Source organism: Pseudorca crassidens, chromosome 5 (genome assembly GCF_039906515.1).
Source record: "Pseudorca crassidens isolate mPseCra1 chromosome 5, mPseCra1.hap1, whole genome shotgun sequence".
Classification (NCBI taxonomy): domain Eukaryota; kingdom Metazoa; phylum Chordata; class Mammalia; order Artiodactyla; family Delphinidae; genus Pseudorca; species Pseudorca crassidens.
Window position 1 is genome coordinate 126284135 of NC_090300.1, and position 16274 is coordinate 126300408.

Genomic DNA, 16274 nt, shown 5'->3' on the forward strand with positions numbered 1-16274 from the left:
CTGTATTAGTACTGGTTTCTCAATACCACTAGATTCTTAAATATGGATGATCTATTTCAGGGATAAGGTAAAAACAGATCCTCATAATTTGGATTAACATACATACACTACTATATATAAAATAGATAAGCAACAAGGACCTACTGTATAGCACAGGGAACTCTTCAATATTTCATAATAGCCTATAGGGGAAAAGAACCTGAAAAATAATATATATATATAAATTAATCACTTTGCTGTATACCTGAAACTAACACAACATTGTAAACCAATTATACTTCAATTTAAAAAAATCCTCAAGGGTTTTAAGACAATGCTGTTTGAGCTCTGATGAATTAAATAGCACTACAATTCATTTTAGAATTACCTCAGCCCTTCAGTATAAGTGATACATTTAGGAGCATTACTAGGTTCACAATTCTGGGTCTGGTCTCAATAGTCTTTTATTAGTGTTATTGTGGAAACAGTTATGAGAACAAGGAAGAGAAAACCGGTACAGGATCCAGGCAGGGGGCAGTTACGGTAGTAGGCATGAGGTCATTGCGAAATATCAGAAGACATGCTCTGAAGTAGTAAGAAAGGGATGGGGTCAATATCAAAGCTGGTAAAGACAGTACAAAACTGGACTGCAAATCCAACATGCTGAAAGGAGATGGGTAAGCAGGATATAAAGCCAAAAATGGAGCAGAGAAACCAAGGAAGACAGCAATAACAAGTAAGGCACTGAGGTTTTAGATGAGTCTGGAGAAATTCCATAGATGGATCAGAGGGCCCCATACATGCCCTCATCCTGGCTTACCTGGGTACATTTTTAACAAGGACAAGATGCCTAGATGACTGACTGTAAGTCAGTTTAAGTGACATTATCTTTTGTTTTATTTAATATGCAGCAGAGTATTAAGTACATTGAAACAAGGCTCATATCACTTAACTGTAAAATACTATTTAAGTAGCAATTCTTGTAAAATTTCTCCAAAAGATGATTTAAATGAACATTTAATTCTGGCTTGATCTTGGATGTGGATTTCAATAAAAAGGCAATAAATAATATAAGCAATGCTTATCCTCATTCTCCTTCCCTTAAGTAATCAGCCCTGCTCCATTGTTTTTACTTTTACACATTCATTCAACAGATATTTATTGAATCCTTATCATCCTCCAGGAGCTGTTGTAGGCACTGGACATATATCAGTGAAGAAAATAAACTATTTCTTCATGCTTTTTATCCACAGATACGTCTCTTATTAGTCCTTCTGGAAACCAACCCAGGTTTTAATGCTTCCTTGATTCTTTTTTTTATCTATGAACTTTTTGCTCAACAATTTACTGGTTGCGGTAAAATCCACTGATGGAATTAATTTAGCACTCTAGACACGTAGCAGTTTGCTGAATGGGTCTTAATGTTTTATAAGCAGCCATTTCAGGAGACTGTTAGCAACTTTTGCATTTTTGAGCTTGAGTCAGACATGTTTTTTTTCTTGGAGGGATTCCACTGAAGTCCATTTCAATATGGAGCTATAAAGCATGTATTCACCCACTTTTCTAAGTTATCTCTGACCTAATGAAGTCATCTATGCGTGGCTGTTTCCACATTAAATGCTAAAGACACCAATTCGAAGCATAATTGAGTGTATGATTAGCAAGACTAGGCCTTTCTAGAAAGATAATATTTATCTTTTTTTTTATTTTAATGAAGATAGACTGTACTGGCTTTAAAACAACAGCTGGTTCTTGGCTTCCCTATCTCTGCCCCCAAAACATGCCATTCCCAAACATTTATTTACAAGGAGATAAGTGATAGTTTGTCAGGTCAATAGGACTGGGGAGCCTGGTCTTCTCGTAGGTGGGTCTACTTTGGGCCTACTTATAGGCTTATACTTATTTTTTTTTTTTTTTTTTTGCGGTACGTGGGCCTCTCACTGTTGTGGCCTCTCCCGTTGCGGCAGAGCACAGGTTCCGGACGCGCAGGCTCAGCGGCCATGGCTCACAGGCCCAGCCGCTCCGCGGCATGTGGGATCTTCCCGGACCGGGGCATGAACTCGTGTTCCCTGCATCGGCAGGCGGACTCTCAACCACTGCGCCACCAGGGAAGCCCTATAGGCTTATACTTAAATAAATATATATTACGAAAAGGATATGGAGCCCCATTGAGCTTGCATTTTTCATTTCACATGTTATCATTTAAATTGAGAAAAAAAAAAACCGGAAAATTACTTTTCCATTATAATTATTCCCTTTTCAGGACTACAAGAGATCACACTATACACTTTGTAGTGTCAAATTTTGTTCTGGAATATGAGTACAATTAAAAATACTTCTGAGAAAAATGGGGCAGGCTTTGGTTTTGAGAAGCAAACAAACTGCTCCTTTTCTAGGGACGCAGGGAGTTGTTCCCAGAGTCAGATGGAGAAAAATAATTTAGAGCAGAATTCCTCGACCTGACATTCTGAATAATTATTTATTGTGGAGAGCAGGCTATGCAAAGTAGGAAGCTTAGTAGCATCCCTGGCCTCTCCCCACTGGATGCCAGTAGCACCATCCTCCCTGTCATGACAACCAAAAAGTGTTTCCAGACAGGGTCAAATGTTTCCTGGGGGGGACAAATTAGTTCTCAGTAGTGAAGGACTGCGTTAGAGAAATTCTTCTTGGGAAGGTATTTGATACCTAAGAAATTCATGGCACTAAGAAAGAGAATCCATTAAGAGGCCTCTACGTTGGGGAGAGGGAGAAGTGGCCAACAGTCTACAAGAGAACTGGTACACATTTTTTTAGAGACTTAATCTTTTTAGAACAGTTTTAGACTGACAACAAAATTGAAAGGAAGGTAAAGAGATTTGCTATACACCCCTGTCCCCAAACATGCAGAGCCTGGCCCATTATAAATATTACTCACCAGAATGGTACATGTTTTAGGAAGGGTGATCCTGCACTGACACATTATAATCACCCAAAGTCCTGAGTATTCACTCCTGATATTGTATATTCAATAGGTTTGGACAAATATATACCGACATATCTCCATCATTATAATATAATATAACACTTTTCACTGCCCTAAAACTTCTCTGTACTTCACCTATTCATCTCTCCCCAACTCCCCCTGGCAACTACTGATCTTTTTATCATCTCAGTAGTTTTACTTTTTTCCAGAATGTCATATCATTGTAATCAAACAGTATATAGCCTAATCGAATTGGCTTTTTTTTTTTTCACTTAGTTGCACACAAAGTTCCCCCATGTCTTTTCATGGTTTTATAGCTCATTTTCTTTTAGCGCTGAATAAAATTCCATTGTGTGAATGCACCACAGTTTATCCATTCACCTACTGAAGAACATCTTGTTTCCTTCCAGCTTTGGCAATTATAAAGCTTCTATAAACATATGTTTGTGGATTTTTGTGTGGACATAAAATTTCAACTCCTTTGGATAAACATCAAAGAGCTTATGCTGTAAGCTCTTATACTGTAAAGTATAGTAAGAGTATATTTAGTTTTGTGAGAAACCACCCAACTGTCTTCTACAGTGGCTATATCTATTATCTATTATTCAAGGTTGGATTTCTCTTTTGTGTTTTGTGTGTCTCTGTTACTCTCAAGCTTTCAATATGCTTCATTAAACATCTGCGCTTAAGCACTGAGAGATTAAGATAGGTGGCTTTGATTTAAGCTTCAAGTGAAATGATACAACAACAAGGTATACCCTTGGGTAGCCATTTATAAGATGGCAAAAGTTAACCTCCAAGGAGTAGAGCAGAGATGAGGTTGGAATGACAAACACATACTAGTTCTTATGATGTGGTGTGAAACATGCCAGGATTCCTCAGGCATCCTCAGATATCCCTAGTAGCAAATGCACTGGGATACTTAGACTACTGTTGACTTGTGTGGATATTGTGTGGAAATAAAAAGAAAAGTTTGATGCTAGTAAACCAGAGAAATTGAGAACATTTGGTCACTTACAACTATAATTTTTCAACTTCTTAATAAGTATAATGACAATTTCTGGATCCCAGAGCAGAAGAATAGGGTTAAAAGGACATAAGATACTAAGAAGCAGACATCTTTCAGTACACCTTAAATTTCACAAATATGAATGCACACATTTTCTAGAGTCTGATACTTCAATTGAAGATGAATTAAAGGAAGAAATCACAGAACAGAAACTTTCAGGAAATTAACACACGAAATATAAAATAAAAATAAAATAAACAGTCAATGCTAATGTGAGTGAAGTGTTTTTATGTCTTCCTGATTAGAGGATAAATTATACACTTTGGAAAACGATTTATGAACAATTTATGAATTCAGTACCTACACATGGTTGTATTTTTAAACCAGGTATTTAACTTCTAGTAGCCTAAGAGTGCACAAAGCTCTATAGACAAAGACCTTTACATTGCAGTGTTATTCACAATAATAAAAATCACAGGGCTTCCCAGGTGGCGCAGTGGTTGAGAGTCCGCCTGCCGATGCAGGGGAAACGGGCTCGTGCCCCGGTCCGGGAAGATCCCACATGCCGCGGAGCGGCTGGGCCCGTGAGCCATGGCCGCTGAGCCTGCGCGTCCGGAGCCTGTGCTCCGCAACGGGAGAGGCCACAACAGTGAGAGGCCCGCATACCGAAAAAATAAATAAATAAATAAATCACAGAGAAACACTTAATGTCTTAGTGTAGGAAAATTGTTAAGTGTATTAAGGTGCAATCCATGTAGTCAAATAAAGTTATTAACTTTATATTTGCAAAACTTAATGATGATGTAAAATATTAATTTCCTAAATAAGACAAGGTAAAATATACTAAGTAGCACTATCTCAAGTCACACTAAGAAAAAATTATATGTGAAATACTGGGGAAAATAATGCCAAAATGTTCAAGGGATAGTCTCTGTCTGGTTGATAGACATTTCTAAATTATTTTATTACTAGACTGTAGGAATTTGAGAATTGTATATATTAATTTATCATAAAATATGTACAGATATTTAGTTTCATTTCTCTGTTCTGATACTTTTGACATATCCCAGCTATTTATTTATTTTTAGGTCAATGTTTTCCATAGATGTTAAGTTCCTTGGTTTTAGGAAGGTCATCAAATCCAGTAACAGTTCTTAAATACATATTTATTTAAATATGAGGACTAATGATTTTAAAAGGTGGCAGGGAAAATGTGTTATTTACCTTTAAGTGAGTGAGGATCATCTCATGTAATTTTAAAACGTAAGTTTTTTTTAGCCTAAGTAATGTACATTACAGTAAATAAATGTGTGTATTCAAATAATGTGCAGTGGTTGATTATTAGGCAAATATTAATGGTTTGTGGATATATGAGGGAAGCCCATTGCTACCAACAGCTTGCCTATTACTAATAGAATTGCTTATCTAATTTGAAAATTAATAGTAACATAACTCCATAGAGAAAAGAACAAATTGATCCTATGCAATAAGAGATTTTCAAATTTAATTACCTATTGTATTGCCCTGCAAAAATGTATTCCGCTAACGTTTTCTCCCAAACCTATACTTGTATGGGATCACTTGCTAGATATGAAGGATTTGTTATCTAGTATGTAATAACTGCCCTCCGTATGATAGGATTTGTGCTGGACATCACCTTGGTCAATACTATCCATGGACAGAAATATGATTTCTGAGTGATGTGATCAATATTTGGGCAACCTGCACTTCACATCACAATCCTTGTCATATCAAATAAGTTCATTGCTAGCCACTGTTTAACTCCTTTTTCTGATCTCATACTGTCCAGAATATATTCTTGAAGTTGTGTTAATCACTGTTTAGTCAATGTGTTACATGTTCATTACATTGTCTGCTCTGGCCATCATGATATTTGCCAGAGATGTCTCGGTGAAGAAAAATATAATATCCCTTACAGTTAAGAAAATATTATTCAGGCAAGTGGCAAATTATAGGCAGTTATTGCATAATTTCAGAGAGAAGTGAGCAGTTATTTGCCCAGAGGGAACATGAAGTAGCCATGAAGGAAAATGACCCCATGTATCTTGAAAGAAATTAAAAAGTAAGAATCTGTGACAATTAGGTTGCCTCAGCACCATAAATCTCTCTGTTCTGTTTCTTAATTTCAAAGAAAATGGCTAAGCAAGTAAAGCATTTACGAAGGAAGGTTTTAAAATCTAAATTCCGCCACTAAAGCAGCTACTGTCAGATGCTCACAAACAGCCTGGTAAAACATCTAAAGTGTTGTACCAAGAAAGTTGAAATTATTTTCAAAGACATGATCATTAGAACAAATGGCATTAATGGATAAGGGAAGGCAGTAGCAGGATCACCTATTTATAGAGGTTTCAGGCTCTCTGCCTATATATACAGTGGATATTTTTCTTCCTTTGTGGTGATAAAAAAGTCAAAACAGGCAATTTTCTAGACAAGTAAATGAATAGGTATAATGATTTGTGACATTTTAAAAATATAAATGAACACACAGACTGTCCCATTTCCTAATAGTATGATCTTAACACACATGAATTCTGTCAACAGAGAGACTGAAAACAAATAACATCAGAAACACAAAAAATAAAAATAATGATTAAATCCTGTCCACAACACACCATTGATCCTTAGGATCTATGTGTGGATTGTATACCTGCATGCTTTTTACAAGAGCTAATTGCAGATGAAGGAGGCAAAACCTCTCTGAGAAGATAATTTCCACACATAATGCTCCTTATCATTTTCTCTCTCTCTGCTACTCCTTTGTGTTCATTTTATTCTTTTCAAACAAATTTATCTGCTTTCATTTAATCATGCATCCAGTCCTGTTGGTATTTCCTACTACTCAGCTTTTTGTAGATTCCTGAGTTCTATTCAACTTTCTCTTATTTTTATAAATGAAAAAAAACTAAAGCTCCAACTAGGCCTCTTGAAACACTTCCCCAGGTAGATGGAAACTATGATAATTTGTCTTAAATGTAAATTATGAATCACAGACATGAGGGAGGATGTATTTCTATACCTTTTACATCCTACCCAGTGCACATAGCTTAGTTATGTTCAGAGATTTGGCACCTTTGTTGATAGTACTCAACATCTGCACAATGGGAGGGAAGCATGACTTTGGAGTGCGGAGGGGAACCATGGGCAAAGGCGATTTGTCTACGTGTTATCCTCAAATCATCAATCTGCTATGAAGTGGAATTGACCAAGGCAAATGTCAGGCGGAGATCACTTCATCATTGCACTGTGAAATGAATGGGCTTCTTTTGGAGCCCTGAAGAGGCACGTCTCCCTGCTAAGAAGGAGTTTAGGCAAGTTGGGGAAGGCTTTCTCTGAATATGTGTCACCCTGCTATTGAAACCTCACAGCAACATAAACTCAGGCTAACTATGGAGTAACCCCTGGAGAGCCTCTGTTGATAAACTTCCTGTGGGTTACAATCCACAATCAGTCCCTAACCCTGGGGGATGCGGACAGCCATTCTGGCTCTTCTTGATCATGTACACATGGAGTTATGTTGTGAGAGGTGGTAAATAATAGTTTTGTGGGGGGGTTTTTGCCAAAATATGGTCCTAGACACCTTTTCCAACTCCATCCAACCTCTGTATTTTACACTCTGTACTTTTTTCAAATTAGAATTCTCTCTATTCTCCACACAAGCTGTGTGCTTTCACGCCCCCAGGCTTTGCTTAAGTTCCTCTCTGTTTTGCCCATGTCTCTACCTATCTAATTTCTCCACTTTCTTTAAAGCTTCCTGAAGCCGTTCTTAATCCCCTATTCAGAAATGATCCCTTCTTTTTGTGGCACAGTAGCTGTTGGTTTTCACTTTTCTTCTGACATTTTTACAGCCTGATTTATATCATCAAATGTGTTTATGCCTGATCTTTTTTTTTTTTTTTTTTTTTTTTTTTTTGTGCGGTACACGGGCCTCTCACTGTTGTGGCCTCTCCCGCTGCGGAGCACAGGCTCCGGACGCGCAGGCTCAGCGGCCATGGAGCACGGTCCCAGCCGCTCCGCAGCATGTGGGATCCTCCCGGACCGGGGCACGAACCTGCGTCCCTTGCATCGGCAGGGGGACTCTCAACCACTGCGCCACCAGGGGAAGCTCTATGCCTGATCTCTTCAATAATACTATTAGCAATTTGAGGGCAGCATCTGTAGCTCTATTACCTTTGTATCCTCCTGAGTGCCAATGCTGTGTTCCTTCATTGTTTCCATACACGAAAGATATTTCTCTCTCTCTTTCTTTGTTGCACACACACACACACACACACACACAGAGTTTGTACACAGTCTTATGCTATTGCTACCCTTATTCCTCCCTCCATTCCACCCTAAGAGGACTTAATGTCAAAATTACCTTAGAGGGTACCAGTCAAATTCTCCTCTGGCATAGTTCAACCCATTGCCTGAGATAAAAATAATTTGACAAAGAGGAAAATCCAATTGCAAAGAGTACCAGACTCTGTGTGTGTGTGTGTGTGTGTGTTTGTGTGTGTAGCACTTTTTTCATTCCCTAGGGAAATCAAGAACTGGTGAAATAAAGGAGTCATCTGTCTTTCACACCTATAAATGTGCTGTTTCCGCCCTTTTCTGCAAAGAATTGACTGTGAGCTTCCTCAAGTACAGTTGGCGCTTCCCAGAATGAGGAAAAAGTCTGAGGAGGGAGCCTGGGCAAAATAACTTCCTAAATATATTGTCCTAAATATACCACTAACAAAGAAGAGGTTCTCAAGCTGTGAGATGTTGAGAGGGCCATGGGTTAGAGTCAGCCTCGGTCTGTTGTGGAGAGGAGTCTTTGACCCTCCTCCACCCTTCGCAGTAACCCCAATCCTAGGATGCCAAGTAAGTGAATCTTCCGTGTGAAGATGGTGTTATAGTGTTCTGCCTGGGGAAAACCGATGGCAAACAAGATCTCTCCTATCTATGTTAGCTTGTTTCCACTCTTACCCCTTGCCTTTCCGGAAGCAATGTCACCTCCATTTCAGCATCGTGAGGGTAGAGGTTGGGGTCTGGATTCTGAGCTCTACAATATTCCTAACCCCTTCTACTTCTGTGTCCTCGCTGATAAAGAAACAGCCAAGGGCCTCGCTGGGTCAGGGGCGAGGCAACTGAGCAACGTAATGTACAGACGAAAGGATCCATTCCAGCCGGTTGCTCTGGCCCAGGCCGACCGACAAGGGCCCTGGGGCCAAGTATTCTGCCTCTCGCACACTCTCGCCCCAGGTCTGACATCAAACTGACACACCTTTTCCTACCTTTCCAGGGGAAAACCGGATATATCCCAAAGTTCAGAAGAGGAGAGTTAGCTGTGGACGCTTGCCACGGCTCCATCCCTTCAATTTACAGGCGGGCACACGCAGGTGTGCGTATGGGTAGGAGGTGAGCAGGACTCCCGCTCAACTCATCTTTGTATGTTTCCAAAACCTCCCGCCACTCAACCCTCGCGGGGACAATGCCAGCGCTGTGAGCTGGGCGCCCAGGGCAGAGCCCGCCGAGTGTGTCTGGGAGAGACATTGGACGTCTGCTAGGACGCAGTAAACGCTGACAGCCGAGTTGAACGCAGTCCCCCTAATATCTCATCCCCTCCCCAATCTCTCTCCCTTAAGGTATCTGCTGTCAGCAGCAGTGGGTCGACGTGGATAAGAAACACCGTGCACATCTTTCCGCCTACTCTCTAGAGCACGAGGAGGCAGGCGGTGTAGACACCAGAGGGCGTCTGCTTTCCCTCTGCCAGGGCAGAGTGGAAAGCGTGAGAAGCGGGCCGCTTGCTGAAGGTTTGAGCGAGAGGGAGGGCCTGGAAGAGGGAGAACCCCCCGCCCCACGCCCTTGGAGGAATGAGAGCTGCGGAATAGACCGTCTGCCCCCAGATGGCCCGCTCCAGCTAAGCCCGGGCGCGCTTGGAGCGCGGGGCCGGGCGACCGCCTGCACCATCAACACCAATTCCAGCAGTCCGCTTTCGCGAACTGGCCCTCAGCTGTGCAGGAGCTCCAGGCCGCCCGCCCTCCTCGGCCCAGGGCCGTCCGTCAACGTGCGGATCGCCGTCAGGCTGAGCGTGCGGCCGCCACTCGTGGACGTGCTCGTGCCAGTTGGATCGCGGCGACCTCTGTAGCTAGAGGCACAGAAAACCGAACTCGCGCCTCCGAGCTCGACTGCGGACGAACCCTGGAGCGGCGCGTCTCCCGGCAAGCGGTCGCCGTGAGGCGCGGAGGGATACGCCTCGGCAGCGCTTCCCCTCCCCTCCCCTCCTCTCCCCGCGCCCCCGCCCCCGCCTCCCTCCCAGCCCGGCTCTGCTGCCGCCGCGGCGGCCGCTGCTGGTGCTGCTGCTGCCGCCGCCGCCGCCGCCGCCGCCGCCGCCGCTGCTGCCTGGATATAGTGCGGCAAGGAGCGGAGCTCGCAATCACTTTGCAAGGAGGAGCGCGCGGGCTGCGGACGGCTGGGGCGCCCCGGGAGCGGCGACGGCTCTAGCAGAGGCGGCCGTGACAGCAGAAGGTTCTCTCTCCGGGACTGGACTGAATAACTTTGGAACTGTCCACCAGTGTCACGTCCTGAACATGAGCCTCCTCCTCTCCTTCTACCTGCTCGGGTTGCTTGTCAGTAGCGGGCAAGGTAGGAGTGTGGTGCTTTATTGCATTTACTTTCCCTCCCCCTTCTACCCAACCAAGAGAGGCAGAAGGAGGCACAAGAAGAATTAAATGACGGAACTAAAGTTATAGTTGTTGTTATTTTCCCTCTTTTTTTAGCAGCGGCTAAAAATTGTATCTGTTCTGTGGAGACCCTTAAATAAGAGAAAATACAGAATGGGAGATAGGCATTAGTGAGCAGGAGATTGAGGCAAACTGCATCTTTTTCTGGGATCTTGGCTTTCTCCGATCGTCATTATCAAAAATTGGATGGGTGTGTTGGTGTGTGTTCACAGTTAAATATCTGAGGTTGCGAAAAGAAAGGGAGCGATGATGTTTTTAAGAAGCAGCAAAAACTATCAGCATTAAACTCGTTGTGGAATACCTCTGTTGTGTGCAGGAAATTCAATTCTTAGAGACTTTTTTTTTTCTTCTCTTTCCCAAGACCCCAGTTCCTGACGGAAGTGAACGATGTTGGTTTATTTCTGTTGAGAACTAAGAGAGGGGCCATGGATATTGTGTGTAAGAAAGCAAATGGGTAAAACTAGGGATGTGTTGCAGTCATTCATTTTCAGCGTCTCCCCCACCCCTTCGTTAATACAGGAAGGTTGAAAATTTTTGTACCATCAGGTTGTAATTACACCTGTAAGGGATGTTTTAGTTTGTGGGGAACTGGTGGGGTTTTTATCTATTAAGAAAAAAAAAAAAAAAAAGAATAGCTTACTAGAATAACCTGAGAGAGAATTTGGGGAAGCTACCTCTGTTTATGTTTATAGAGATAGATGTAAATTTATCTTGCTTTGTTTAATTTACATTCACATAAAATATATTTATAATAAATGGAGACATTTACAACTGTCCAGACAAGTTTGGACATTTAATTGGAGACACAAAATGCTAAAACATACATTGGTGGAAGTCTTCAACGTAAAAGAATATAGAAGTAATTTCGTGATGTGTAATAATCGCAGAGAATGTTATATTATTAGTGTAGCATGAAATTGTTTTTTTGAGAAAAAATAAATTACAGCACAAGTTAAAATATCTCCATTGTATTCAATTCTCAGCCTTTTAGCCTCTTCTGTGTTTCTCATTTAGTCCAGCAGGGGGTGGTAGAACTCCATTGTAAGCCCAGAAATGGTGGTTCGGTCCTTCCACACTCACTAGGTCCTTCTATCATTCTTCAGCAGGGCTTGACATTTTGGATATGAAGGCTTCCTTTCTCTGCCCTTCTCCTCCCTAAAGCTGTAGTGTTAGTGGCTGATGAAACACGATTGGATGCAGATTTTATGTTCAGAAATCAGAAAGCAAACTGTACGTGGCTGTAGTTTGCAAAGTGTCTTGCTAAGATGCTCCTCCTTTTCTCTTAATAAAATAGAGTATGCAAAATTTCAGTCATAGCAAAATTGCAGATATGTCTATCTGAAGCTAATATTAGCCCAATCAGTTAGGTGAATCATTATTACCACAAAGATCAACATACACTTTTATGTCCTACAGATATACTGCTTTAATTTTTGGACAGCTGCTGTTGGTTTAACTGTTCATTTATAATATAGACAGGTATTTCTGAATACTGAGAAGCAGTCTCTGAAAATTGCAGTTGAAATCCCACTTCAGTTAACCAAGAGTAGATAGTGTGGAGCAAGATGGGGCATAATAGGAAGCAAGTTTATGCAGCCAGGATTACACTGTGACTGGTTTGGAGAAGAAAAATGTCTCAGTTGTGGAGTCTGTGAATTTGCCATCGTAGACATTAAGTGTGTTGGAATTTGGGGGATAAAAAAGAAATCCAGGAACGTTTAAATAGTACACACAGACACATATAATTTGGGTCTTTATATGTAACACATCTGAAATTGCAATTCACCTAATTTATAATTCAGAACGCAGGGTGATTATAAAGCGAGGCTCTAAGACCGAAGCATGCCTGAAGGGGAGCCCATATTCACTTTAATGAAACAGGGAAGGAGGGGAGCATCGTTCTGAAGATCTATCTAGCACAATTTAAAAATGCATGGCACTCACAGAGGCATAGATGCATGCATAGCAGAGAGCCCTAGCTTTTGTGAAACAGAACATGTGGTACTTCTGTGCCGTGTGTCCCAATGAAGTCAGAGATGCTTGGAAACAGCAATCCTGATCCTGGAGTCCAATCCCTCTATGCTAGTGTTTTGTTCTCCAATTAAGGATGCAACAGCAAGTATCAGAAATACCACTGGGAGCAGTTTGAAAAAATGCATCTAGTGTAACTCATAATTTTGTTTATTCTTTTATAAATGGGGCCATGGAAAAGCCGCCAGTCAGTGATCCCTGAGCTTGCCTTAGAAATACTAAAATCCCAGCTTGCTGATTTATGTTTCCAACAATATCCTTGCAGGGGATTTTATGAAGCATGATTGAAGCTATTGCTTTGGAAAGTGGTGTGCAGTTAGACTGGGGCAAGGCAACGATGATGTATTCCCTTTTAAGTAGTCAAAACGTTTTGAACTGCAGCAGTCGAATAGAAGAAAATGACAGAAGTGAAAAACTGACTAACTTAAGTGGATGCCAATACCATAATTAGCTAACAAGGCCTAACAGTTCTAAATTTCAACACAACGTTATTGTTCTACTGCAGTGAGAGGCTTTTTTTTATTGTAGCAGAAATGCTCCTTTAAAAGCCTCTCATTCTCACTGCAAGATTCATATCTAATGAAGTGAGGTTGGGATTTAATTGTCAAGTCTGCATTGCATTGTCAATGGAATGGAGATTCCATAACTCTATAACTTTTGCGATTATTTTTCTTTTGTATTTAAAACTTGGTCACAGCTTCGGTCATCATACATCTCAAGTGATAACTTAAGTCTGTGATTCACAGGGCATGTGCTGTTTGGATCTATGTAAATTCAGATTACCAAACTGTAGTATGTATGGATTGCTTTCCTAAACCTTTTTTAATTTTTAAAATAATTTTCTTCTTCTTTTAAAAATTACCCAAATGTGATTAATACACATCTATTACTGAATGTTCACATACATAAATTAGAAGCATTGTTGTATGAAATTATAAAGCAAGAACAGAGCTATTCATCTCTCTTTCAATCCAGTACAAGTTACATACATAGAATACTCACCTAAGTCAAAATCATGGGGAGAAGGGGGTGAATTACCCAGTTACTTAAGCTTACAGGCATCTGCTTAAAATTACTCTTTCTGGTGAAGTGCTAGTAAGTCATTGTTTGTTAGAAAAGTGTCCCTTCTAAAAATAAAGCACAGGTATATGTGTGTCTACCAGTTTCAGGTCTTGAGGAAGGTCTCCACAAACCTATCTTTTGTTTGGGCTGTTAAACACACACAACCTCTTTTATCTACCCTGATCTAATCCTTCAATGTCAGCCTCTCTTTGTAAGGTTTCTATTGAATCAACTCCATATTCATCTGCACTTAGAGAACATAGGCTATGTCAATTAATATCGTGTGATCAATAAATAACCCAGAGGATTTCCTTCCCTGCTTTATGTCAAAGGAGTTAAGCGGAGTGTTTTGTCACTTTAGTGTCCAAACTTTGGTGTCCACTTTAGTGTCTAATGTTGAATTGGAGCTCATAGAACAAGAAGAGAGGTTGGTGGGTCCTGAGTGTTCATGGAGTCTTTTCAGTGACACAGGGGGCTAATGGTCCCCCAGAGGTAATGCCTTCTTAGAGAAGCAATTAATGGAACAAAAGAACCTCATACAGTCCAAAAGAAAGTCACACTTCATATAATCTAGTAAATAAAATTGCTTGTTTTCAAACATAGGACTAGTTTGTAATGAGACTGAGAAATGAGCTACAGAGATTGAGGCTAGTAACCAAGCTGAACAGTATAATTTGTTTTTGCTTGTTTCCTTGGGAAGGAGCAGTGAGAATGGAAACAGGGTTGTCAATCTGAAGACCCTGGAACTATTCCTGCTGCTTCCTCTGGCTTTTGACATTTGTGAAATGATTTTAATTCTTCTGTTTTTGAGGTCATGTCTCACAGCAGTGAATTTTTGAGAGCATGAAGAAAGTACTTCATAAGTGGTAGAGCTAGTCTGAATTGCTTTTGCTTTTTTGGTCCAAAATAAAGATAATCCTCTAGGAGCTGGTGTATGCAAAATTAATTTAATAATTGTATATTCTTATAAAGTGAACAGCATTGTTTTTCAAGTTTTATTGACCTAGATTCTAAATTCCTTGTGCCCTTTATTCTATCCCAGTTATACTGAAGATAGGCCTATTTAACAGATTATAAATTAGTTTTAATTTTCCAAATTATATGATATGAGAACACTTTAAGATGCAAGCAGTGCTTTTATGCTTTCATTAAATGTAATATTCCTGAGCTTCATAGAGCCAAGCTATCTTTAATTGTTCAGCAAGTAAAAGTGCTTCTGTATGGCACTCTTTTGAATATTTTAATAACTTTTAACTGTTTACAATTATAATAATAGTGCTCATCTCAAATAGCTATCAACACACTTCCTAATTTCACTTGTGCCACTAACAGTTCATCAAACATTACAAGATATTTTAGAAAGATGTAATGAAAAAAACTTGCCTGAATTTAAATAGTTAAGAGGCAGATGGGGAATTTTGAGAGTATTTATAAGCATAACAATCAACAGATGAGTCTTCGAAGAATTTCAGGTCAATTAATGAAAATTGTCTTGGCTGCAATTTGCTTTTTAAAACAAGCAGAGAAGGAGAAAAACACTGGATTTGGAATCAGAAGACCTAGAACACTAAGGGCCTCTTGATTTTTTGAAGAAGCAACTTAGTCTCTCAGAGCCATTATTTGTTTACTTGAAAATCTGATATAAAAATATCTGGCTGGTTGACCTTGCTGTACTGTAATGTGGAGCAGTTGTGATAACACATATGTGTAGGCATCTTGTAAAATGTCAATCCTACTATACCAGACTTTATTTATATTTTTGGTATAATATGCATACATATAAATCTGCCTATGGCTTAAAAACATCTCATTTATTAATTTAAAAAGTTATCATAAGCTGCTCTGTGATTAGAGAAAAATATTGAAGGGGCTGAGATAATCTAATTCATTGATGAGAGTGGCTTATTCATCAAACTATTCATTACATGCCTGTGGTGTCTCAGACATCTTATTAGGCAGCATTCCTAGGAATGATTATATAGGTTATGTGATGAACACCTCTAGGGGGTGCTACTCGTAGTCATAGTGTTAGAATACATATTTATTTTCACAGTTTTCCAGCAGAGGGCAGTAAATTGTCTTGAGGAATGAGTTTCTTTTTTGTATCATGAATCCATTCTATGGGCCAACACTAGGCTGGAATTAGTCACAGAGTCTTAGAATGGCACACAGTTAGGATAAGTGACTTACTGAAGGTCAAATAGAAAAGTAAAAGGGTTAATAACTGGAGTTCTGGTATCTAAATTCTCAATTCAGTTCTCTGAACACCAAACTTGCATAGATTAAAAAAATTAATCTAATGTTTCTTCAGCTCAGAGTAATGATGATAATTAAATTCTGTGCCATTTTGTCAGTTATTCAAATATCAAATACTTGTTGAGGCTATACAATGAGTATAACCTCAGCATCTTATGGCAGTAAAAGAACACTTGTTCAAAGTGCTTTCAACTACCTTGTAACTAAAGATCATCAAGAATCCAAGAAAGTATTATATTTTATGGATGAA

General features: G+C 40.0%; 1 protein-coding gene across 2 annotated transcripts in view; it reads left to right on the plus strand.

Annotated features, from left to right (window-relative positions):
* Window positions 1–9725: 9725 nt before the first annotated feature.
* Window positions 9726–16274, plus strand: part of NCAM2 (neural cell adhesion molecule 2) — a 495236-nt gene continuing 488687 nt past the window's right edge. The window contains exon 1 of one of the 2 annotated variants that reach the window (XM_067739241.1): window positions 9726–10577. In XM_067739241.1, coding sequence (XP_067595342.1) covers window positions 10523–10577 — 55 coding nt within the window. In that variant the 5' untranslated portion in view covers window positions 9726–10522. The remainder of the gene's footprint in view (window positions 10578–16274) is intronic. The other variant, XM_067739240.1, reaches the window with a different exon arrangement.